The sequence below is a fragment of the Octodon degus genome, unplaced genomic scaffold, assembly GCF_000260255.1.
Source record: "Octodon degus isolate 3935 unplaced genomic scaffold, OctDeg1.0 scaffold00053, whole genome shotgun sequence".
NCBI lineage: Eukaryota > Metazoa > Chordata > Mammalia > Rodentia > Octodontidae > Octodon > Octodon degus.
Window position 1 is genome coordinate 12,361,497 of NW_004524629.1, and position 26,558 is coordinate 12,388,054.

General features: G+C 42.8%; 1 protein-coding gene across 1 annotated transcript; it reads left to right on the forward strand.

The window, feature by feature from the left end:
- The first annotated feature begins 747 nt into the window (after positions 1–747).
- Positions 748–26,448, forward strand: Upk1b (uroplakin 1B). The gene is made up of 8 exons (XM_004633320.2): positions 748–923; positions 7,378–7,465; positions 8,529–8,729; positions 11,616–11,690; positions 12,454–12,576; positions 19,276–19,455; positions 23,165–23,248; positions 25,560–26,448. Exons 2-8 carry the CDS (start codon positions 7,397–7,399, stop codon positions 25,608–25,610), a joined length of 783 nt encoding a protein of 260 aa, XP_004633377.1. The 5' UTR covers positions 748–923; positions 7,378–7,396; the 3' UTR covers positions 25,611–26,448.
- Positions 26,449–26,558: the final 110 nt, after the last annotated feature.

Genomic DNA, 26,558 nt, shown 5'->3' on the forward strand with positions numbered 1-26,558 from the left:
GCTTTCAAAGAACCTACTGGTGACAGAAATGATTCTGACCCTGAAGAAGTCCACGTTTATTGAATAGAGTGTCCAACAAATGCTAACACTGCTGCCCTAACCCATCCCTGCTATCAGGTAAAGGACTCACAGAGCAATGTTCAGTGACACGGTGTCCACCTGTTGGAAGCAAAATTCTTGGTGCTGAGTGTGACACACAGTGGCTCCAGGAGAAAGGGAAGAGGGAAGGCAGAGAAAGGAAGAGAGGAACTGGACCTCACCAGGTCATCACCTGAGCCTCTCTTTACCTGAGTTGCTTCTGATCTGTTTGCTTCCATATTTCTTGCTCTTACTTAATCTTTGGCCCACACACAGCATGAGTATTGCAGGGGCAGTTACTGTCCCTGTACTCTCAACCTTGAGCACCCCTACCATGGCAGATTTAAGTCACAGAAACTGGAGCTGGATGTGACCCCAGGCAGATAGACAGGTACCAGCATCCTTAGCAGCAGTGAGAAGTTACAGGCCTTTTCATATGCAAAGGCAGATGCAAAGATCAATCACACTAACAAAGCAAATCAAATAAAAAATAAGAACAGAACCCTGAGTTGAACCCTAGTGGTAAAGTCTAGACTCAGGAGGAATCTGAAGAAGTGAGAAGCCCAGCCCTGTGGAGGCACTTGCACGGGTCATGGTCACCAGCTCCAAAGCAGCAGCAGTCTGCTCACAGGGCTTCCTGCAACTCCCTCTGCTCAGAGAGGCAGGTCCAGACAGCACCGGGCTCAGCCCATGTGAGGTGCCTCCTCCCAATCACAGACCACTCGCCTCTGGACAGAAGCTCAGGAAATTGTTGCAGGGCAGAAAATCACCTTGGGCTGGTGAGGGCTGCAGAGTGGGCTGGTGCACCACCAGAAGGAAGAAGAGGCGACAAGGCAGCAACAGCTGTGAGTAGACTGATTTCATGCACAAGGAGGCAGGCCTAGTGTTTGAAGTTTGAGTTGCTTTCCCAGGAGTGAAGCTAGGAGGCTGAGTGGAAAAGGGGGGCTGATAACAGAATTTGTAACTCCTTATAATTTGGAATGTCGTGATTGCTCTGCTTGACCTTATTCTGACCTATACAAATTGTTTTCTTAGAACCTTTGATATTGTTGTCTGGTACTCAGAACTGAGATTAAACTTCTGGGAGGGCTAGGTGTACTGATGCCAACCTTAAAATTTCCTCTACAGGAAGACCAGGAAATACCCAAGAATCCTGGGGAAGCTCCCTGTGCCCCTAATTAAATAGCAGATGGATAGACACCTTGACAGACCCCTGACTTCCTAAATGTGGATTTTGAAAAACACCAGAAAGTGTAAGGGAATGGTCATGTTCTTTCTTAATCATCTGTCCTTTAGCCTAGGAGAGCGAAATCTTCCCGATCTTGTCAGAAATCACTTGGTCTTGGCAAGTCATAGTCGGATAGTGGAGCGATTCACTCGTGGCTCTTCTCCACAGCTTTGCGTAATAAATGTGCCAGGCGAAGAAAGACAACAAATTCGCTTCACACAGTGTTTTTCTCACGTGGCTTATTTTTCCTCTTCACCAATTAGTTGATTCCCTATGATCCACAGGTCCTAACATATTTTTGTTCTGTTTTAAACAAAAGATTAAGTTTCTAATCATGCTAAAGCTATTTATAACTATATTTTTGTTTATGTTTGTAGACCTAAAACCTTACTTCTAGATAGCTTTAAAGATTTTTAAGGTATTTAAGAATTTGTGCTGATTGTAATGTTTTTTTTCAAACTGATAACGATGTTTATGACCATTTATTGCCTCAACAGAGGTGACAAGCACAACAGAAAGAACTTATTTGGGTTTTTTAGTACATACTTCACTTACATGTAATTGATTCTGTAGTTTTCAAAGTTTTTAAGGAAATAGATTTTTCTCTTGATTAACCTCCCAATAAGGAGATAATTTTCTGTTTCACTTCATGCTTACACTGTTTCTCTTTCTGCTGTAATAAGTTTAAAATCAATTCATCTTTTAAAAAAATCTATCTGGGAAGACTCAGATGTTTAAATACAAAGCAGAACTTGGAGACTGTTTAGTCAAGAAAAACAGATGAACTGTCAGTCCTTTTTATCTCTCTGCTCTCGTTCTTTCTCTCAGTGCATTTTTCATCAGCACATGCTTGCAGGACGTACTGGCCACCTTCTTCGGAGGCACTTGACCATGCACATACCACATCTCAGGTTGTTTTCACCCCCCTCTGCTCCTCTCATCTCCCCTCATCTCTTCTCTCCTTCCCATTTGACAAAACATCTGTCTCCCTGTTTCCTTTTATTTTTTATTTTGCTTCTTATTTATACTTTGGGCTTTTCCTTTAAGAGAAACCATGCGACAGTTAAGCCTGCGTGTCTGATGTATTTCACTTGGCAGTCTGTTCTCGAGGTGCATCTGTTTTCCTACAAGTCACTCAAATTTGTCCGTCTTTATGCAGAGTAGCAGAGCAAACACCCGTGAGCTCTGGACTGCTATAACCTGCTCTGGAATCTGGGCCTGATGGCCCTGTAGGCCACTCACAAACCTGCTGGGTGCCACTGCTTCTCTAGGACAGAGACCACAGCAGCACAAGGAGGTGCCCTGATCTAAGCTCCCCCGGGGTCCCCACCAATTCCTGCCCAGAGCCATGCTCCCCACTGGCACTGCCACACATGTGAACACCCAGGCCACTGCACACTTGGCCCATGATTTCAAGTGGTGGGTGACTGTGGTCATCACAGGAAACCTAGAGCAACATATGTTACAGAATTTCCTGTGACACTGGAAATGTTCTACCTGAACATGACCCCTGCCTACCGCATATAGGTGGAAGGGACCTGGAATGTGGCTAGAATGGCTAAAGAACTGGATTTTGGCTTTTACTAACTTGAATTCATTTGATTTTAAATAACATCATGTACTAGTTACCATATTGGTCTGTGCACTTAGAGAGTTTTAAAGAAAAAATAAACAAATAAATAGATAAAACTGATGAGGACTGTGGTCTGTGGGTGTCACGGCCATGGGAGCAAGCTCTCTGTTCATCATAATCAAGGACTCATCGCACCCTAAACTTCAGCTGACATCAATTGTCTGACCTGAAATCTCCACGCCCATCTGTATACCCTAACTCATGCAACTGTCTGCCCTCATCCTCAGCTTGAGGCTCAGAGCTAAGAGAACAACGTAATATGCTTCTCCTTTCTCCCTCTCCCATTTATTCTTTTGTTCTTGTTAATTCAGATTTTTCTAGCATGAGTAGAGTTTGAGGTGTAGGTGTGTTCTCTAAGTAAAAAAAAAAAATAACTTGGGTAAAGATAAGGGGTAATGAACTTGAGGTGATCTCACGCTTGGTGGGGGAGTCTTGCTGCTTCTTTCTTCTGCCTTGAAAAGTGGTTTGTTTAGTGAGTAATTGTTTTGAGACCTATTGAGTGTGTCTGGAAACATCAATGTTCTGGACGTGAGTAATTTTTATAAGAAAACAAACTGAATGAATGCACAAGGGAGGAAAAAAGCAAGGAGTAAATCGCTCTAGCCTTTAAAAAAATCTGCACTTGTCAAAGCAGAGAAACTCCCAAGGTGTTGAGCAATCCGAGCACATCGCCGTGGTGGAAGATTTTTCCACAAGGTGGGGCTCACATGGAAAGCATTTAGGGTGAGCTGCCCACATGAATCTGCAGCAGTGTGATTCCTGACGTGGACAGCCACTTCTTTGCTCTAGGCAGGCAGCCTGCTCTCATTTTTTAAGTTCTCCTCATCCTGCTTGTTCCCTTTCCAGTCCAGCCAGGCAAAGCTAGCTCTACACAGCAGCAACAAAAAACAATTTCAGAAGAACTTGCATTTGAACAATCCCTAGTACTGTGGGCTTAAAGAAAGGCAGGGAGGAAAATGTAAGGCATCACTAAGAGTCAGTCTCTACCCAAGGCAAGGCCAGTAGTTAAAGGAGGGGCCCAAATACAGATCCTCCCACTCTCCCTCTCCTCTCCTCCCCTCCTCGTTTCTCCCACCAGCCAGAGCTGATGTCCTTTCATGCCACAGATGAACATATGGTCCAAAATGACTCCAACATAAATGATGCCTTAATTCCTCCCTAATTACATATCTTCCGAGTAAGACAAAGACTCCCAGAATGTACTCATTGACTCATGGGCATGACACTCCATCTTAAAATTTATCATTTTTCTTTTTAAATACAATTCTTCACCATATACTAATAAACATTAAAATTTTAGAAATACAATTCTTTTGTCATGGTGGCTTTTTAACTATAGACAAATCTATTCTTTTGTTGGTTTGCAATCACTTTAAACTAATTTGGGTAAAGAATAGAGGTAATGAAGTACCAGGCCAGGTTAATGGTGGCAGAGGCTAATAGCAGAGGAAAAAAAGCCAAACAGTGTGTCTTCCAAATAGGATATGGCTTTAGCTCCCCTAGAGAAATACTTGCTCAAATTGGGAGGAGAAGAGTCCTAAGGAAGGAAGGTTAATTCTAGACAAGGGCTATTGGAAAGAAGAGATTTTTCAGTTGAGCATCAGAAGCTGGCAGAGCTCAATAGGTGGCAGTGGAAGAAGGGACCCCAACAGAAGATGCTCCAGGGGAGCTGAGGTCTGGGAAGGAGCCAGTACTGTCCTGAATACACCTCAGGCCTTGGAACTTTGTTTTTGTTTGTTTGTTTGTTTGTTTGTTTGTTTCATTTTGTTTTGTTTTGTTGCTTTATCTTTTTTATTTTTTCTCATAATTTTATTGAGAGACAAATAGCAATGAGACAGTTTCAAATCAAATCGGTAGTACAGTTTCAATAATTAACACATTGCATACTCTCTTCCTAGTGGTTATTTGCTGTACAAGATGCAGACATGATATCCTATTTACAAACACTATTAGAACAAATCCCTCTATTCATTAAGAGAATGTAACTATATATCTATCCTAACCATTTTGAAAACACAGATACAAAATGGACATTCATCTGTATACCCTTTTCTGTTTTGTTATATCATTTGAATATTATAGGTGTGTTAACTCAGCAAAATATTCTAAAAGAGTCCAGTAGTCCATAATAGTACTGGGTCTTCTGCTTGACTGGCAGTGTCCCTTGGGTTATCCAGCCTCTCTTTCACTGACCAGAAGAATGAAATGTTTGAGGCTGACCAAATCTTGTAGGACTGACCAAATTCTGAAGGGTTGAGGGAGGAGAAAGGGACCAAAAAAAAAAAAAAACCCAGAATTTACATGTGTTGCATGCACATACAAAAGCAGAGGGGAAAGTCTCAGAGGGTATCTCTGTATCCCTTCAAAGTCTGGAGCACAGACCAAAGCCAGAAAGACGAATCCCCAGGCAGAAGCTGGCTGTTCAAGAATGTGGATCAGAATGTTGCAGAGGGCTCTCCTCCAGGACCACACAGCTCTGTACCGTCTCTGGCCACACCTCAGCTCAACTAGGAAGCACTTTCTCTTTTCACAGAGAAAAAGTTCTGTCCATTAATTCAACCTAGAAGTACAAATGGGTACTCTGTGCAAGGCCTGCAGATACTGCTGGCAGAGCAGTCCCCAGGCAGGGAACAAAGAGACAGTAGACAGGAGGAGAGGGAGCAGTAGCCAGAGCGGTCACCCTGAGAACCTCTATCCCGTGCCCCAAGGGCCTCTAAGCAGAACTGTAACCCAACACCCTGCTCTTCTTAAGCACCCATTGGCTATTATTAGTAACATTTGGTGTCTGTACACAAACTTTCTGGTTGCCAGTCACGTCTACTTTCTGTATCTCATGTGGTGATCACAACAATCCCATCAAACAGGTTGTGTTCTATTCACTTTATGTATGAGGAAGTAGATTGTTCATGTTTTAAAATGAAATTTTTCATTAGTGAATGTTTGCAGTACATAGTGAATACATTGACCACAGGGAATCAGTACACGTACAACATAATACATCTTAATTCTTGTCATTTCCCTTTCCCTTCCCCTCCCCTCCATCTCTAGACCTCTTTCCTGTTTGTAAGACATCTATCTTCCTGATTCCTGTTATCCATCCATTATTTTGCTCTTTGCTTATACTTTGGGCTCTTTGTAAAAGAGAAATTATGCAATATGAAGCTTGTGTGTTCCATTTATTCCAATCAGCAGGACAGGGTCCGAGTGCATCCATTGTGCCCCAGATGACTTATGCTCGTAGCAGCATAGCTCCTCATGCCCACAGCCACCCCAGAGGAACACAGTAAAGACAGCAAGGCTAGGACTTGAGCACTGGCCTTTGATACCACATTCAGAATGCTCCACATTAGAGCACACTGCAGCAAGATGAGACCAGACCAGAGCTGCAGGAAGCTTACATCTGGGTCTCTGTTGACTGCTGTGGCTCTTTGGGGGATTCGCCAAAAATCAACCTAGCCTCAACTACAAGTGACCAAGAAGCAGCTGTAAAACACTCACCTTGCCTTTGACTTCACATGACATCTTTTACTTTCAAGAATTCCAGCCCCGAGAGCAGGAGGGAGAGCTCCAGCTTTATGATACACTGAGACAGGCTTCCTGGAAGAGTACAGCTGCAACTCTGGAATGGGGGAAATATGCAGAGTGGTGTAGCTTCAGTGGGCCAAGCAGGCAAGAACCTGGAGAAGCGAGTAAAGAAAGGAGGCTGAAGTTGGTCACCTTTGTAAGACAGTCTTCTAAACAGAGAAAATATATGTATTTGTTCTCTCTGTGGCCAGGGTTGGCAACCACGAACTCTGTAAGCTTAACCTTTGGGCTTCAGTTTGCCCTGGCCAGGGTCTATATCGAGAACTTTTGTGACCATCAGCCACATCCAGCCACTAGAACCTCAGCTCTATACTTTTTTTTTGATTGATTGGTTGATTGATTTGGTATAGAGTCTCACTATGCAGCTCAGTCTCATAGTGATTCTCATGTCTCAGCCTCCCCAGCACTGGGATTATAGGCATTTGCCTGTTTTCAGTGGCTGGCATGGCATGCAGTGCCAGGGACCAAACCTGGGTCCTTGCTCTTGCCAGACAGGCGCTTAGACCACCAAGCTATCTCCCCAGCCCCAGCTCTATTCTTCATGTCCTTGTTGCTCTGGCAGGGCCTCAGCCATCATCTTAGATGTCAGCATCCTACATGCAACAGACCTTAAAGAACTCCTGAGAGGTGCTGACCACTCTGGAAGGCTTTTTTTCTTTTTCTTCTTTATAAAGCTACTGCAATGACTGACCTTAGTAATCAAATTTGTTTCCTTATTGAAAGATTATATGACCTTGATTTGAATGCTTTGGGACACCAAAAGGCAATATACAGTGACTTGGTTTAGTCATATTAGGGAAATTATGGCAATATTTTTCCCATGAAAGTATAATCTCCTCAACTGCATCTTCAGCTTGCGAGAAATTCTGAAGATGGCTAAAGACGATTCCACGGTTCACTGCTTCCAAGGCCTGCTGATTTTTGGACATGTGATTGTTGGTGTAAGTATTAAGAATTTTTCAGATCATTTTGCTCTTCCCATTAGCATGCTTTGGGATTAAATAATAAGTGAGAGCTTCAAGGCAAGTATGATACAGCTTCTAGTTCCCTGTGTTTTCCTCCCTCTAAGAGAGGTGATAGTAAATATGCTCACTATGATTTAACTATATAAATAATCATATATAACTGAATAATATGTCAGAAGCCCATGATGCAAAGTAGTAGAAATTTCCCTTCCAACTTTAAAACATAAGCATCTAAAAGGAGTTGTGTCTACCATGGTCTGTGTTCACACGTGTCTGCTGCACATACACACACACACACACACACACACACACACACACACAAACACACACTGCATCCACATACACTTCAGCACTTCTTGCTGATTTACCTTGGTTTGATTTAAATGCTCTGAGATTCAAGTTAACAAGGAAGAAACCTACATCTTCTTGTTCTTACATTCAGAGGCCAGACCCAGGGGGTGAGGGTGGCTCAGGAGCCAAGCTGTTATGGGCATGGGAGACATGCAGAGAAAGCACTTATTTGAAAATGAAGAGAGCCAACCTCTGCCCAGCTCGTCCTGACTCTCTCTGTGACTTTGGATAAATCTGTCACCCTTCAGGGCTGCTTCATTCATGGACACTGGGGAGATAATGACCCCAAACCTCCAGCGCTCACTGATAACTATAACCAGAGCCACTTCCAATATTATAATCCAGGAATGGGATGAAGAGAAAGGAAGGGCAGGACTGGGAGGGGAGAGAACCTCATAGGAGACGTCACCATCTAAGTAGTTCATGCCCCTCAAAATTTATGGGTGGTCTGAAATTGCCTAGATTTTTTCCCCTAAATAGTAAGATAGGGAGACACATAGAAGGTGTCCCAGAAGAAAGTTACAGGATGAAAATAACTGCCTGATTCCCTGGGAATGAGGAGCTTGTCCTTGCACGCAGCCTGCTCTGGGGAGGGAGACCATCTCTCTCACCCACCCATCGCCACTTCCCACCCATGCTATGCTGCAGGCCACCCACCTGACACCACCTGTTCTTGACTTTCTCCCAGATGTGCGGCATTGCCCTGACTGCAGAGTGCATTTTCTTTGTATCTGACCAACACAGTCTCTATCCTCTGCTTGAAGCCACCAACAATGATGACATCTACGCGGCCGCCTGGATCGGCATGTTCGTGGGCATCTGCCTCTTCTGCCTGTCTGTCCTAGCCATCGTAGGGATCATGAAGTCCAGCAGGAAACTTCTCCTGGCGGTGAGGATTTACAGCGCTTGGAGGCTACTTCTTCCCAGCACCAGTTTTCATGTATTACTGCTTCGTCACAGAGTGCAGTGCTGTAGCTTCAGGGGAAGTAGATGCATACAGAGAGATCCAGACACAGAAGGAGGGAGGAAGGAGACTCCCGTAGTAAGACAGATTGTCATTTGGAAGCACAGATGTCTTCCACTATTGTGAGTCCACAAGGTTTTCATATGGTGAAGCCAAAGGGCTGATACCCAGAGATGGCATTATTGAGAACTTTCCAGATCTAAGCTCCTCCGGCTGATGTTACACAGGCCAAAGAAAAGACATGGGGGAACTCATTTATTGAATTTTTTCCTCACTAATAAGTACTTTAAGATATTAATTTAACTAGGTATAGTAGCACACATCTGTAATCCTAGCACTAGAGAGGCGGAAGCAGGAGGAGCATGTCCATGAATTCGAAACCACTCTGGGCTACATAATGAGTTCAAGGCCAGCCTGAAATACATAGTAAGACTGTCTCAAAACTATAAAAGTATCATTTCAATATTAATCAGGCATTGCTACATTAGGAGACAAAATACAAAGTAGAGACAGACATGGTGGTGCATGTCTGTAATCCCAGCACTTGGGAGGCTGAGACAAGAGGATCATTGTGAGTTTGAGGCCAGCCTGGACTACAAAGTGAGCTCAAGGCCAACCTGAACTGCATAGTAGGTCCTACTTTTTTTTTAATTTGTATTTTATTTGGAGATTGGGTCTCACTATGCAGTTCAGGTGATTTGTTCTAATGGTGTTTGTAAATAGGATGTCGAGTCTGCATCTTGTACAGCAATTAACCACTAAGAAGAATGTATGCAGTGTGTTAATTATTGAAACTGTCCTACTGATTTGATTTGAAACTGTCTCATTGCTATTTGTTTATCAATAAAATTATGGCAAAAAAAAAAAAAGTAGGCATGAACGTTAAAAAAATAAAAGCATTAGGGGCCGGGGAGATGGTTCAGTGGAATAAGTGCTTCCCTGGCAAGCACAAGGGCCTAAGTTCAATCCCTGGTTCTGCCAAAAATAAAAAAATAATAATAATAATTAATTAATTTAATTTAATTTTTTTAAAAAGCACGAGACCTTTGGCAGATGTTTAAGCTTGAGGCTGATGGGTTTTGTAGTGGCCTGCACTTCCCAAAGGTCCTTTTCTCTGCTTTGGGAATGCCAGGGATCTAGACACACACCACTGTGAGTGCGCCTTCCCCTCGCAGCTCGCCTGCCTGTGTGGCTCTAACTCTGGTCCCACAACACGGCCACCTCAGGCCTTGCTTTTGCACATGTGCAGCGTGCAGGCAGCGTGAAGAGAAGCCTTTGTATTGGGTCTAGCCCTCTATTTCCTGCTGTCCTCCAGAGCAGCGTTTCTCACATTGCAATTACACACATACACACGTACCCTCTACCCCTGAAATAGCTCTCCTACCCAAGTGCTGCGGGACCTGAGAACCACTTCTACAGAACAAGTCCAGTAACTTCAAGGGCTTGTCGGTTTACTTCTCCTTTGATCTAACCATTGTCTTTGAACCCTGGAATGCAGAACATTTGCATTGTGTGTTTGCTTGTGTCATTAGTTCTAGGGCAAATGTACCCACATGTGGAGTGTGGGGAAGGCATGCAGTGCAACAGAGGCAGACGTTCTCACAGACAGCCTTCCCTGCACCCCAGCATTGCTTTGAGCCAGCCCTGTGTCTGCTTGACACAGCCTGGAAAACTGAGCTGGGAGTGAAGGTGTCAGCACCCCCCTCCTGGCAGCTGAAGGAGAAATATCTGCACCCTGTGCCTCGCCGGCTTCCAGAGCACCGCTAAGTGAAGCTCTGTAAGTGAAGTCAGCAAAGTTCCTGACAAGTAAGGCAGCAGCCAACGCAGGAAAAACTGTTACGGGGTCTCTGAAGATCTCCTGAGCCTACAGCAAGGGCTCTGCTCTGGCCAGGTAGTGAAGGCAGAAAGAAGAGGGTCCTGCCCGGAGCTTCACATAGCCTAAGCGGGAAGACAGCATTTTCTGCTCTCCCTCCGTGATTCTGACCGCAGAGCCCCTTCCCAAGAAGGACACGAGGAAGAGAAGCACATGTGCAGAGCTGAGGAAGGCAGACGGAGCTCTTGCCAGCGGTCGCCACCCAGAATCGGAGGCCATTTGCTATTCCGCTATTTTCCAGCTAGAATCAGGGGCAAGTGTGATGTGGAGGCGCTTCGTGAGCACACGACGTCTACATCTACACTACTCCTGCACGCCCTCGGCTCCATCTCACGCTCCTGAGCCTGCGTCACTGGAGCGAGTGTGAGAGGAGGAGGCAGTGAAATGCTGCGTGGCAGGGTCCGCGGGCTCTGCTCTGTTGAGACTGGGTGCTGGTGCGGGACACTGGGTGTCAAACAGTGATCTTTTTTCTGACCTCTGTGATTCTAAATATTCAGCAAATGGTAAAGAAAATATCTTGCAGTCAGAGGAGATTTAGAAGGCTCTGCCTCTTGGATGGTACTGTAAGACTCTCCAGCATGCCCCTGAACATGCTATTGTGCACACACACACACACACACACACACACACACACACACACCTCGTTTCCACAGTTAAAACAAAAATTCAGAACACCAGATAAAAGAGCTGTGTACTCAATGGCCATTTGTGCTCTGAAGAAAGGCAAGGAATTAAGCTGACCAACACCAAGCCTTATTCCCAACTCCCTGCACTGAGCTCCATTTCAAGCAGCTGGTCAAAGATGGTCTATGGAGTAATTACGTGAATGGCTGAATGGCTGTACTTAGATAAATGTGTTGAAAAGTATAGCAATTATTATTTGGGGAAATCTTTCTTTGGGGGATAAATGTAATGCCTTTTTTTTGTTTCCTTTCCAGTATTTCATTCTGATGTTTATAGTATATGGCTTTGAAGTGGCGTCTTGTATCACAGCGGCAACGCAACGAGACTTTGTGAGTACGCTCCCAGAATGCATAAAGCAAAACTGATAACAGGAATCACCATTATCATAACAATATCATAACTGATGTGTATTAAGCCCGTACTATGTGCAATGCATGCTGATATGTGCATTAATAATACACATATAATTGTACTTAATGCTCATAACCTTAAGAAATAGGCAGTATCACTTGTCATTTTATAAATGAAAAAAATGAGACAGCAATTTAAAGTAAGCTGTCCAAAGATACACAGCTGGCAACTGAAAGAGCAAGAAATTTGAAGGCAGGCAGCCTAATTCCCAGGGCCACACTGGAGATCCCCATTCTCATCATCGCTGTGCGTGGCCGCTGGCTCTCCTGTGGGATGGTCCACCTTTCACTGCATCCCACACTCACTGTCAGCTCAGTATCTTTTTATCTTCCTTTCGCTGTCACCCTCGCCCAGTGGTGGGAATCCATGGCACATGTGCCACAGCAGGCTGTTGGGATCATTGAAAGCTCTAAAAGCTTCCCTACCACTGCCCCAGCCCATGCCATCCCACAGTATCTTCATCTTGAAGTGATTTCTTTGAAGACGTCAGTCACCTCCCAACATGGGGACTTTCAGGCAACCCAAAGAGCAGCCTCAGTCAACTGCATGGTAGTTGGTGCCTCTGAATATCATTTTGTTCCAAGGGAATGTTCAGTAGCAATACAAGGAGAAAAAAATACTTTCTCTTTCTGCGTTGTTAAGTGCTAATTCTCCCTCCTGTGTCACCTGTCCCCCATGTAGTTCACACCCAACCTCTTCCTGAAGCAGATGCTGGTGAGGTACCAGAACAACAGCCCTCCAACCAACGATGATCAATGGAAAAACAATGGTGTCACCAAAACCTGGGACAGGCTCATGCTGCAGGTAAGGCCTTGGGTCCTGGGAAAGACCTGGTCACACAGAAACTGGCACTCAGGGGTTGTGGCTGGGCGTGAAGTCAATGCCACCAGGGGGATTTCCTTCAGAGATTTGTTACAGGCAAAGTCATACATGCCTCTTATTTACTGAGGGATACTGGGGATGTTATATACATGACCCAGTAGGGCCCTTCTATCTTTATTTTATTGCAAGCAATGATGTTGATTAGCTTACATTTATGGCACTACTAGCATTGTCAAGAAACTGAGATTAATCATACATTCAGCCTCGTAGAACTCAAGTCATATTTATATTAAATGAAAAATAGTTTCTCTGCCCCCACAGTGAACTCAAATAGCAATTGCTGCCTGCCTTACCTTTTGTGGAATTTTTTCTATCTGTTGTGAACTAGTTCTGCTAAGGCCCAGAGGATATGACTTGATTTAATCACTCAACTTTTTCTAACTGTCAATCATGCCATTTATCCAAGCTTACCTCAAAAGTCATCAGACATCTAAGTCCTCCTAAGCATTGCTCCTCTGTAGCCCTGTGTGCATAAGCTGGTTTCCTCTAGTAATCCCTGATATAACCCAACTCCTCACTGGTCCCCACTCCCTTTCTCTGACACCACACCAATTTCTCAGTTTGTCATCAGCAAACTCATCTGATAGCCTGGACTCTACTTCAGCTTTTCAAGAATGCTGGTTATCTCTTAGTGACACTGATTGTCTCACCCTGTTATTTTGTTGCATAGCTCATGTACCATGGGATGAGCAAAGTGGCTAGATGCCCTCTGGCTCCACATGGCAACCACTCTGCTGCATTTCCTCCCTTTGTTTCTTCTTCTTTCAGATACTTAAAGTTCATGTCATCAATGTGTGTTGCCCATTATCCCTTCTTATTATGATTACTTATCAGTTACCCTCCAACCAGTTATTCTTCTATCTTCATTAGGAATTTCAACTATCTTATTCACTGTCCACTCTGACATGCCCATCATTCCACCTAGGATGAGGCTTCAGCATCCACAGAGATGACTCAAAAAATATCTGTTCTCTCGATTCTGCATCCTACTCCTTTCCAAATATAGTCTCCTCTGCCCCATCTCAGTCACTCTCTTCCACAGTCATATGCATTGTCACCACCAACTGTACTACCTAAGAAAACCCCACTCTCTGACCACTACCTTCTGTAATTTCTTTCATAGCCTCTAATATCACTACTGCAATAACTTTTACTTTGTATTAGCTTTCCATTGCTGAGACGGAATACCTGACACCCAAAACAGAAAGGAAAAAGATTTAATTTAGCTCATAGTTTTGGGAGATTCAGTACATGGTCAGCTGGCTCCAAAGCAGAAATGCCATGGTTAAAAAATGTAACAATGTTGAGTTCATAGCAGCAAACACAGAGCAGAAAACAGTGTCGGAGAGGAAGAGGTGAGGCCCTGAAGTTCATACCTGATGATCTACCCAGAGATATCCAAAAACATGCTTTCTTTATCTATTAGGTATTTCATAATCTAGTGAAGTTGATAAACCAAGATTAAAAGCCACAATTCAACACTTGTCAACTTCACACCTAAACACATCACCTTTGACCAAGCTTAATTACCAAATAAAGGTAACAGCAAGCTCATAATTCCACCTATCATAATAAAACTATCCTACATACAACTGGAAATGCAATAATCCCTTCCTCAAAGTCAACAGTTCCAGAACTTTTTTAAAGTCCAAGTCCAAGTTTTTTCTGAGACTCAAAGCAAAGTCTTAGCTATCAACCAATATGAACATCAAAATCAGGTTATACAATCTCAAGGTACAATGGCATAAGGTAAATATTACCAATGAAAAAAGCAAGAAATGGGAGATAGAAAATAATTAGACTACAGCAAGACCTAAACTCAGCAAGGCAGACATTAACTCACATAGCCCTCAATGTCCAATGTCCAGGGGACACAGTGGTAAGATGTGGTTTCTGTAGGGTCTGGGCACCCCTATCCTGATGGCCTTGCAGCCCTTATAGACCCTCTCTAGGGCTAGTTCCACTGTCAGGCTGCAGCTATCCTTGGTAGATAACTCATGTTCCTGGCATCTCCGTTGTACTTTTGGCTTCATTTCCACAGTTTCACACACTCCCTCCTCAGGGGCTCCTTTTTGGTCTGCCAGGTCTTTCCTTTGAAATCTGAATGGAGACTTCCTGACCACACCTCTTGCATTTTGCATGCCAGCCCATCATCACAGGGATAATGTTGCAGTTTATTGTCAGCAGAGGCAATAATCAGGCCCCTATAGACTACGGCTAAAGTGGCCTCTGACTTCTTGGATAGCTGAATGCAATGAAGTGAATCCAAGGGTACCAATTTTCTAGGTAATCCACCTCTAGTAGTGGTTCTAGGTATTCTCTTCTCAAATGGAATGTTAATACTTTTGGACTCTGGGTCAGGAAGATAGCTCAGTAGAATAAGCGCTTACCTGGCAAGCGCAAGAGCCTGAGTTCAATCCCCAGTTCTGCAATAAATAAATAGATAAATACTTTTGGACTCTAGAGTCTGAAATGGGTAGGTCCTTGCTAAATCCAGAGATGCCTTCATTCCTCTTGTCCCTATCCAAGCATATCTTGTCCCTATACAAGGCTTTCTTTTTAATGGTGCTAATCTCTTTAGCAGCTATACCTCCTTTGGCCTCAACTTTACACGTGAGTCTTTCTGAGCAAAAATTAAGTTTTCAAAATCTGCTCTACTTTTGGCCCCCAATTCTCACTATAAATCTGGCTAATAGCAGCCAAGAGTACCATACCACTCCACAAATATTGGGCTGTCTTGAAATTCCCTCCACCAGATTAATTCACTGCCCTTAATCTCAAACTGCTACAGTGTCTCAGGCATGGGAAAAACAGACAAATTTTCTGTGAGACTGTAACATGCATGACCTCTGGTCCAAATGCCAAGAGAGTGTTTGTTCCCAGCTAAAACTTCTTGAGCCTGGCTTCCATTGTTCCCATCCCTATGAACATTTTAGTCTTCTGAGCAACAACCCAAAGTATTCATTAGGCTCTATTTTACAACATTCTAAGGGTTTTCTTTTTCTTTCTCTCTCTCTCTCTCTCTCTCTCTCTCTTTTTTTTTTTTTTTTTTTTTTTTTTTTTTCTACAGGGTGTTCTTGGTCCCACTACTAGACCAGACTCATAGTGATCTACCTGTTTACAGCCTCCCAAGAGTTGGGATTACAGGCATGCACCACCATGCCCAGTCTCAATTCACCCTGAGGCCAGCAGGGCAGGTATGGGGATCGAACCCCTGGCCCCTGTGCCTGCTTGCAGGTGCTTTAATCCACTGAGCTATTTGGCAGGCCCTTCTAGGGATTTTCTTGTCAACAAACCTTTCCAAATTCTTCCAACAAGTCAGCTTTGAAAGCTTCTAAACCACATAGCCAGGTACAATAACAACACTGATTTTACTCTCAATATTAATGATCTGTAATAACTTGCTTTTCCATCACTGAAACCCAATACCTAGCAACCAAAAGTTATAGGAGGATGGGTTTCATTTAGCTCATGGTTTCAGGAGATTCAGTTTATGTTCAGGAGGCCTCAAGTCAGAAATATCATAGCAGAAAGGGTGTGATGGAGCCAAGCTGCCTAGTTCATGGCAGCCAGGACAGAGCAGGTCAGTGCCAGAGAGCAAAGGGTGAGGGGCCAGATATAATACCCAAGGCCACACTTCCAAAATTCACCCTGCACTGCCAATATACTTTACTAAGCATTTCTTTTGTTTTTATTTTTTATTTTTATTTATTTATTTTTTTGTGGTTCTGGGAATTGAACTCAGGACCCTGAGCTTGTGTATTCTACTGAGCTATCTCCCCAGCCCCAGAAAGAATGCCATCTTTTTTTCTTGTTGTTGTTTTGTTTTTTAATGCATTTAGTACAGGGGGAATACAGGATCTACAGGGTCTCATTACATAGATCAGACTCATAGTGATCCGCCTGTTTACAGTCTCCCAAGAGCTGGGATTACAGGTTTGCCCCACCACGCCCAGTCTCAATCGACATCTCAGGCAACCTGGGGGACAGGGGCAGGGCCAGGGCCCACACAGCACTCTGGGGACCGAGCCCTTGCCACTATGCTCTGCCCAAGTAGGTGTTTTAGTCTGCTGAGCTATCAGGCTGACTACTAGGCCTTTCTTAACCAATGAAGTTAACAATTCAGGATTAACATTCACACCATTAGAACCTTCATTTTTTTCACTTTCTATCAGCTTTTTCATATTCTTTGCTCCCTAATATCTGTCTTTCCTCATTAGTATTTAAGAAATACTGACAACTTTTGACCCACTCTTCACAGACAGGCAACCTAAGAGCTGAACATTGCTGGGAAAAGGCACACAACCATGCTAATTGAAATTTAAATTTATGACCACGAAGTTTAAATGGGTACTGTATATATCTTAGGACTTTTTTCCAGAAAATTCACTTGCCACTATTTCATATTGCCACTCTCTCACATCTGTCCATCTATATTTATCTACACTCTTGTACTGCTCTTCTCTTGTTATGACAAGTGCACTCTCTTTTCTACAAGTCCTTGCCTTCTCTCTGCTTTGCTCCAGCAAGCTTGCCTGCTCTGATCTCCCTCGTTCATTTCTCCTCACATCAGCATGCAACAACAGCTTCAGTCCTACACCTTTGCAAAACACTCTTTCCAACACTCACCCACTAGTCTGTTCCACTATTATATTTCATGGAAAATCTCAAAAGAGACACCTACACTTGCTATTCAGTGTTATACCACTCAGCTGCTTCCATCCAACTACAATTGGCTTCTTATCCCAGCACTTTACTAAAATGATCCTTAGCGCACTTAGCATTTACTGCATCCTGCCAAATACCATAGTAAAGTTTCTGTCCTTACCTTATTTGCAGTCCCATCACCATTTGTCACACTACCCACCTTTTCTTCTTTGATTGGATTTTATATCCTTTCCCAAACTCTGAACGTTGGACAGCTATAAAGCTCAATTCTGGACCCTGTACTCTTTTGTGGACCATTTAAATGCTAGTTTGAAATAAGCCTGGCTCAAACAAAAGTATTTTCTACCAGAATGCATCTAGTTAGGTATTTTCTACTATCCAATGGCAAAAGTGGGCATCGTTTAAAGATAGTTTTTATCATTAAGTTTGTTTGAATACATTTTTTCTAAAAGATGAGAGATCTCCATAGTTTTAATTTCTTCCCTTAAAACATTTAAGCAGAATGTGTAATAAGAATGAATTGTTTTATCTTCTATCTTCAATTCTACTCAGAGCATAAGGATCTTGGTTATGGGACAGTTTATTTGCCTTTTCCATATAGAGGCACAAACAAGTGCCATTATGTTTTTACATTTTTATAGTTTGTTTTCTTATAATATAAAAACAACACAAGGGCCGGCCAAGTAGCTCAACAGATAGCAGGTACAGGGGCTGGGGGTTCAATGCCAGACCTGCTGTGCTGGCCTCACCCCCGGGGTACACTGAGACGGCAATTGAGACTGGGTGTGGTGGTGCACGCCTGTAATCCCAGCTCCTGGGAGGCTGTAAACATGCGGATCACTATGAGTCCGATCTAGTAGTGAGACCCTAACACCCTGTAGACTCTTCCCTAAAATTAAAAAATAAAAATAAAAAAATAAAAATAATTCACAATTACTCTAGAAAATGCTTAAAATATAGAAAAGTAAAACAAGAAATACTCATAATTGTGTCATCACTAAAATGTTTGATGTTCTGCTTTTAAATTTTCTCATATATAATGTAATAAGTATATTTCTTGTATTATTTTATCAAGATATTGGTATTATACTGAGCATAGAAAGGCAAGCTTGTAATCCCGGCAATACAGGAGGCTGATGCAGGTAGCTTGCAAGTTTGAGCCTAGCCTGGGTAACTTGGTGACTTAGTAAAATAAGAGTGGTCTCAATTCTCAGTACTGAAAAAAAAAGGAGTATTAATAATAGTAAACATTTTTAAGGGTTACTATGAACCATTTTGTACCTAACTACCCCCCAAGTCTTATGTGTTCAGAGGTAGGGCTTTTGCAAGACAAATAGCACCTTGGATCCCAAGGGAGCTACCCTCATTAACCCACTGATAAATTCAGACCTAACTGTGCTGGTTGGAGCTGGCCACTACAGCACAACCCAGAAGGGGTGTTCTTATTCCAAGCCTTCCTTCCTTATCTCTCTGCTTCCTATCATTATGGGGTGCCAGGCCCTTTGGCCTTGGAGCCAGACATCAATGGACTGCATCCTCTGAAAACCATGAGTCAAAATAACCTTTCCTCTTTTAGTTGCTAGTGTCAGGGATTTTGTTCCAGTGATGGGAAAGTGGACTAATACAGGACTCAATACATTAAATATATTATTTCACTCATTCTTCCCAAAACTCTGTGAAATAGGAACTGTATCCCACTTTACAGTAAGGAAAATGAGGTTTAAAGAATGTATATAACATGTGAGGCGCTATGGAATTTATTAATGGCTAAGAAAGCAATAAATTAAAAATATTTGGTGAACTTTGAGGTATCTCCAGCTCTGGTTGGGGGAACTTTTTAAACATCAGATGTGGTATACTTTCCATCTTTCCTTTCTTCTATAAAATCTGAGTTGTTACACTGATAGCTCTAGAAAGGACCGTGAAGGGGAATTTTGTTTCTATCACTGACAGGACCATTGCTGTGGCGTAAATGGTCCATCTGACTGGCAGAAATACACATCTGCCTTCCGGGCTGAGAACAACGATGCAGACTATCCCTGGCCTCGGCAGTGCTGTGTTATGAACAACCTCAAAGAACCACTGAACCTGGAGGCTTGCAAGCTGGGAGTGCCTGGTTATTACCACAATCAGGTGAGTTCTCTCCGCTCTCAAGATCTGCCAGAGGGTTCTTCTGCACTTTATGAGAGAAAATGACAATGTACTATAAGTAATAATCTTTCATCAAGGAGTCTGGATCTTTTTTCCTAAATCTTGTGTTAATTCTTTTCTTTCCTGTTATTAAAATGTGAATGCTAAACTATAGCTGATATGGGCAAATTTACATTTTAATAAAATCAACAGAAGATAATAGAGCAAAGTACAACTCTGTATAAATTAAGACACTTTGTATAATGCCTAGAGTTGACATTCTAAAGCATATTTCCATTAAATATGAGCTTTATCTCTGTGAACTGTAAATTGGGGGCTATAATATAAAAAAGAGCGTCCTGATAGTTCCAAAGGAAGGAAAAAATAAATAAAGAAGGGCAACTGCTCTGGGTAAAGGTGATAGTTGTATAACCACATTCCTTAGTCAGTGGTAATACTGGCTGGTCTTAACAAAATATGAGGTTGGTGTGGTGTGAGTCAAAAATGGCTTAGAAAGTGTATGAAGTCTGCAGGGGTCTAAGAATGAGAGGAGAAAGAGGACAGGGACGAGAACAGGAGGTAAAACTGATTGAGATACAGGACGTACATGTACTAGTTTCCCAAGATGCATGTAATTAGTACACATCACAAACACATGCTAATACAAAAGAAACTAAAAAAAAAAAGTAAAGATAAAATTATAAGCAAGGACAAAAAAATGAAACACAGTCTAAATGAGTAAATAAACAATTTTTAAAAGATGGTTTACATATAGGTGGATTTTGAACAAGGGTTTCCAGGCTGATGAAAATGATATGACAATAATCATGAAATATTTATTAAGTTCTTATCAAGGGCCAGGCACTGTTCCAGGGGCCATCCACACACTAACGCCTTTCATGCTCAAAAGTTGACATCTGTATGAGCCCTATTTTACAGGTGAGGAACTGAGAAAGGAGACAGTGATTGATAGCTTTTCGAAGGACGTATAACTGGTAAAGTGTAGTCCTGATTGAAACCCAAGCAGTCTGGCTCCAAAGCAGGCTGCACACTACTAAACACTTGGTAAGAGCCCCCAGAATCCCCCCATGAGAGCTCGCACACACCTGCCATCATCCTCAGCTGACGTTGGACACACGTCCCACCTGGAGTGACCCCTTGAGGAAGCCTAGCACACTACTGATTAATTTGAGTAAGTGACATAAACTGCACATGTAGAGGGACAGGCGCTGCGCTGCAAATGGACTTGCTCCACCTGGCAGGGTCTGAGGCTAGGATGTACACAGTAGTCCAGAAAGGGACATGGAATGACAGTGACTGCTGCTGTGTCCAGACCAAATCTCATTTAGCTCCACAACACTGTGCTGACATTTTTTTCATAAGTTACATTTAAGCTGCTATACAAATGAATGTGCTGCTTCTAATCACAGTATGAACTATAGCTATCTCTCCTATGACTGGTACACTGTTCTCAGTATTTCAACATCAGAACGGGGTGTGGCGGCGGGGGAGGTAGCTTGGCAGTATAAGCACCTGCCTGGCAAGTGCAAGGCCCCAAGTTCAATCCCAAGTACAGTTGGGGAGGGGGGTGGCACATACCTGTAATCCCAGCACTGGGGGATGCGGTGAGACAAGAGAGTCTGTACAAGTCCAAGCTGCAAAGAAGACTCTGTACCAAAAACTTAAAAATTAAAATAAATTTTAAGAAAAGAACTGGGTGTCGAAATAAGTTTTATTGAACTGTCATAAGTACAGATCATTATCTCCTCTCTAGAAGAGACAAAAGAAGCCTTCATACCCATCAACAGATGAATGATAATGAAGGCAAACCTATTTCTGTCTTGTGATAGATAGATAGATAGATAGATAGATAGATAGATAGATAGATAGATAGATAAAATCATTTCCCAAGATTTTCAGGATAGAACTGTGAACCATCAATTGTGTTACAGATGATTCTCTGTTGTCGTCATTACATAATATCACATCCCATTCATCATGTAAATGTTTACTAGGTATATACTTGTGCCAGCCTATTGCTCTAGGCTCTGAAGATTCAACCATCAACAAGATGAAATCCCTGCCCTAGTGGCAGTTGCTAGTGTGGGAGACAGATAATAAACATGTTACCACAATGACATGATAATCCCAGGCAGCAATGGATGCCATGAGCAGAAATAAAACAGATTAACATATGCAGATTATGATAGGGAAAGGATATTATTGCTACAGTTGTCAGGAAAGGCTTCACTGAGATGATATTTACAAAGTTCTGAAGTAAGGAAGGAAACAAGACACCGAAGATAAGGGGCATGGGTCTAAACAAAGGAAGTGGTGATGACGAAGGCCCTGGCCCTGTGGGCAGAGGGCACATTCCTGACTCTCTGGAGTAGCATCAGAAGAGATGAGTCTGGAGAGACGAGAGTGAATGGAGGATGGCTAGAGGACAAGGATAGATCCTGAGCGGAGTCAGGCTTCTGGGAAACCAGGAGGCTATTGCAGTAATTCTGTAGTGAGGCCCTCACTGCAAGGGGGGCCAGGTGGTACTAGGGAATGACAAGAAGGGTTTGGATTTGGGATATATTTTTAAATGGTCCAAAAAGGATTTGGTTAAGTGTTGGATGTTAGAGAAGGGATAAAAACTTAAGGATAATTCTGAGGTTTTTAAATTTGGGTATTTAGGTAAATGGAAATGTAATGAAAAAGGAGAAAAGGGACAAGTAATAGAACAGCAAAAACAGAGCATGTACAAAGAACAAGAAGAATCATCAAGGAGAGACTCTCCAATGGCCACCATAGCCGTTGGGCAGAGCTTAAGTTTCATGGGTGCCCTGGGACATTCACCGGCATTGGCTTGCATTTGCTAGCAAATCTCAACCATTTGCCTCTGGAGCTCATGGTTCATGGGGTCAGGCCTGGATCACATTTCTGAAACATACCCTGTGATCCCAGGGGCCCAGGGGTGGTCACTTGGGTGGCCGCTCTAGCCTCACGGACATCACTGCAGGATTCTGCATAGCAACTGAGTCAGAGTATGCCACCTGTAAATACTTACTGGGTTACGACAGATATGAATGAGCAGACAAAATTTAATCACCCTTTTGCATACACACCATGGCTTTTTAAGTTCTTACTGGAATCCAATAAGGATATGTTGAAATACAATGTGAAAGGAGAATTGAAGGAGCATAGGGTAGGAGTTCTGTTAATGATTATCTTCAAATGGCAACGGAAGTCCTCTGGTTTTCATGCACCAGAAGCATTTTTACTTAAACCAGATTTTAAATACAACTCTGCCTTCAAGTCATCAATAAAACCTTTTGGGAAGGAAAAAATATATAATTTTTTAAAAAAGTATACTGTCAAAATGTTTAATATGAAAAATGTTGGGGCCAGGGAAATTGCTCAGCAGCATAAGCACCTGCCTACCAAGAACAAGGTTCTGAATTTGATCCCTGGTACAAAAAAAAAAAAAAAAAAAAGAGTGATAAATACAAAGATAAGAGGAACATAGAGTAATTATTCAACAGCATTATTTCTGCTCCCTTACCAAGACACTTCTAGCAGCTGCCTCCCCACAGGGACATGACAATAGGCTGTTGTGAAACCGGACTCTGGGTTACTGATTCCAGTAAGAACCTGTTCTCTCACTCATCTCTCGCCTCTTTTTTCCTGGTTCCTCTCCCACCACCATGGATCACCCCTCCCCCAGGGCTGCTATGAACTGATCTCTGGACCGATGAACCGCCATGCTTGGGGCGTCGCCTGGTTTGGGTTTGCCATTCTCTGCTGGACTGTGAGTAGTGCCCTGCACACATTTTATTGCTCAAGGGGCTGACTCTAAGATTACCACGGTCATCACAATCACACTAGAAGATCTAGACACAGAAATCTTGCAGTGGAATGCTACTCAGGAAAATTCTGGCCCCTGAACAACAACAGTGGCGTTTTTTGAGGCGTGAGGTAGTTAATTCCCTATCAGGAAAAAGATATACAGTACCTATCTTTATACAGACTGCCTGGGGGCACTCAGCTTTAGGGGGCTAGACAGCCTCCTCCCTCACCTGGACTTCTTAGTGATTGCAGCCTAATGCTCTAGATCTCATCAACTCGGGACATCAGGTCTCAAACACCTCCCGACAGGGCTTCTGGCCAGCAGGAACCTGCATAGCTCCTCCCTACAAGCTGCTCTGCTAGTTCATCTTTCCCGACGGCCCCCTTTACCTAATGTACAGAAAACAAGAGACCAGGGCTGTGCTTCTGAGTCCTGGCTGCACATTAAAATCCCAGAGAGGAGCTTTTTTAAAAGTTCTCAGTTTCTGAGATTCTGGTCAGTTGAGGTGAGGCAGGTCCTAGGCTTCCTTTTTCCTCTCCAGATTATTCCAGATTATTTGCTGTCAGGACTAAAAGTCCTTGCATTTGGTTAGCAGTCTCAAACTCTTAATGTTAGAACTCCTTGACACTCTCAAAATACATTAAGGATTCCAAAAAGCTTTTGTCTCTATGACCAATATCTATTGATATTTACACTCATTGGAAATTAACAAAGTCACAGGTAAAATATTTATTAATTCATTTAAAAATAATTCTATGATAAATTAACACAAACAACATATTTTTGGTGGTAAAAAGAACAATTTTATAAAACAAAACATGAGGAAACTGGCAGTGTTTCAAATCTCATCCAATTCTGGCTTAGTAGAAGGCAGCTGGATCTCTGTACTGACTCCTTCATTCAATCTGCTGTAATATGTAACCAAGTTGGAAGAAAATAGATCCTTCACAGTGATGCATAGTTGCAAAAGCAGGATAACTGTGAATATCCTGATACTAGGCCAAACTCCCCACGTTTCTTAAAATCAGTTGTAAAATGGAATCTGAAAGTATATTAGTGAACTTTTTGTACTTTGCTGCATTAAAATACATTACACTGGTTAGTCTTAAACTTTACCTAAATCTTTTATCCATGCATAATTCAGTAATATCATGAATTGGCTATTTGGGAGACTGCTGGTCCACTGTACTATTCAGATCTTCTAAATGTTGATGGATTAATTTATGCAACACTGAAAAATCATATTCACTGATGTTGAGTAGGTACTCAATAATTTGTTGAATGAATGAAAGGTACCCCAGTTCCTCCCTGGGTAAGATATCATGTCAAATTGTTTTCATATGAAATCCCCACCAATGTAGCTCCACAGGTAGCCCCCAGTCTCTCATCTTACAAGGAATGGTGTTTAAGAAGATGGCCTAGCATGTCCCATTACCTGCTGCTTTCCTGTAGGGCCTGATGAAATCAACTATAAGGCTTAATCCCTGGCTTAGAACCCAGCCCCTGTGTACTCCGTGACTTGGCTGAGACCTTCCATGCCTTGGGCTATCCCAAAGGTTTTAGCAACAAGAGTGCCTGATGGATACCAGGTCCCCTAATAAGCCTTAGGTCCCATTATTGCTATTGTTTTATTTTATTATCTCACTCATTCCTCTGTCAGAGGGAGGTAGATAAGATGTTCTGTTTATTTTACAAATGCAGGAATGAGGCTCACAAAAGCTAAATCCCTGAAAGTAGGTGGGAGGTCTGATACTAAGCCCACGTAACCCAACTCCTTGACTGAGTCAGACATGCTGCCTTCTGTGACACCCTGCGAGGGCGGCTGTTCCAGACCAGCTGTCCCTTGGGAGGAGAGGTTTGATACTAGAAATCCAGCTCTAAATGGTACCTACTAGAAACTGAAATGTACTAGAGGCTAAGTAGACCTGATGGCAAGAGGAAAAAACTTCTCTAGGGTAGGAATAGGGTATAGCCTCGACCAGAAGTGAGAAGTTCCACCTCAGAAGTCAGGGAACCTGAGATGGGAGTTAGGGTGGAAAAGTGGGGAACAAGGAAACTGACCCAGAGTGGCAGGTTATAAGTGATACTTTAGAACAGAAAGACTTGGTGTCACATCTGCCCATAAGACATTGCTCAGGAAAAGACTACTCTTAAAAAAGGCAGGGTCACCTAAGCCTGAATGAACCTAACCTCATTTTTTTTTCCAAGTAAAAGATGTTTCTTAAAATTTTTTAAATCTATTTTTGTTTTTTCCCTTTTATTATTATTCTAGTTTTGGGTTCTCCTGGGTACCATGTTCTACTGGAGCAGAATTGAATACTAGGCGCGAAGTGGGACCGCCACGCCTCCTCCCTCTGCTCACCCTGGATTTGGGGCTGGAACCTGCTCTCTCTTCCTACTCCACCTTGTGTGTGCACTGACTGCACATCCTTCTCACATTGCCAAGGCAGAGCGTGTGGAGCTGCTTGGGCTCCCTGGCTCGCACCGTCCTCAGGAGTGCTACTTTACATCCTAGTGTAATATTCTGTATCATTTTTGTGGACTAAAAGATGGAGAGAATTTGGAAAGTAGTGACTACTCTCATCCCTATATTTTATTTGTAGGCACAGACATTCAAAGGAAGCTGTATTGTCACAGTAAGCTAGGTCTATGTTCTATTTCAAGAGCAAATCCGCCCTTATTTCTCACTGATTTCTAAAAAAAAAAAAAAAAAAACTCGCAAGGCTTCCATTTATCACAGTATTTTCTAGATGAGGGAAAGAAGGAATGAATGCAGAAATATACCTTTAGCCTTTGATTCCATGGCTTCTGTCTACTGAGAGTCCAGCAATTCTCTTGAAGCTGCCTTCAGCTGCTTTTATTCTCCAGAGAAATTCCTGACCTCTAACTAACAATAGTTTGAATCTCCTTTCATGCCTTGTAGAGTGCTTTGCATTTAACAGTCTCAATTCATCATTAATTAAAAGTGTACAGATCAGGGTGTGGTGGCCCACGCTTGTAATCTCAGCACTCTGGGAGGCTGAAGTAGAAGGATCATAAGCCCCGCCTGTGCAGTTAAGAAATTGAGGAGACCCTAGGGCCGGCCCAATACCTTAGCTTATTAAAGTACCTGCTTAGGGAGGTGCAGGGACCAGGGTTTGATCCCTGGTGTGCCATGCTGGCCCCACCCCCGGGGCACACTGAGATGGCAACTGAGACTGGACATGGTCACCTGCACCTAAATCCCAGCACTTGAGAGGCTGAAAACAGGAGGATCACTATGAGTCTGATT

Coding starts and splice junctions, on each gene's coding strand:
- Upk1b (XM_004633320.2), top strand. CDS start 7,397: ATGGCTAAAGACGATTCCACGGTTCACTGCTTCCAAGGCCTGCTGATT. Junction 8,730..11,615: donor GCAGGAAACTTCTCCTGGCG/GTGAGGATTTAC, acceptor TTTCCTTTCCAG/TATTTCATTCTGATGTTTAT. Junction 23,249..25,559: donor TTGCCATTCTCTGCTGGACT/GTGAGTAGTGCC, acceptor TTATTATTCTAG/TTTTGGGTTCTCCTGGGTAC.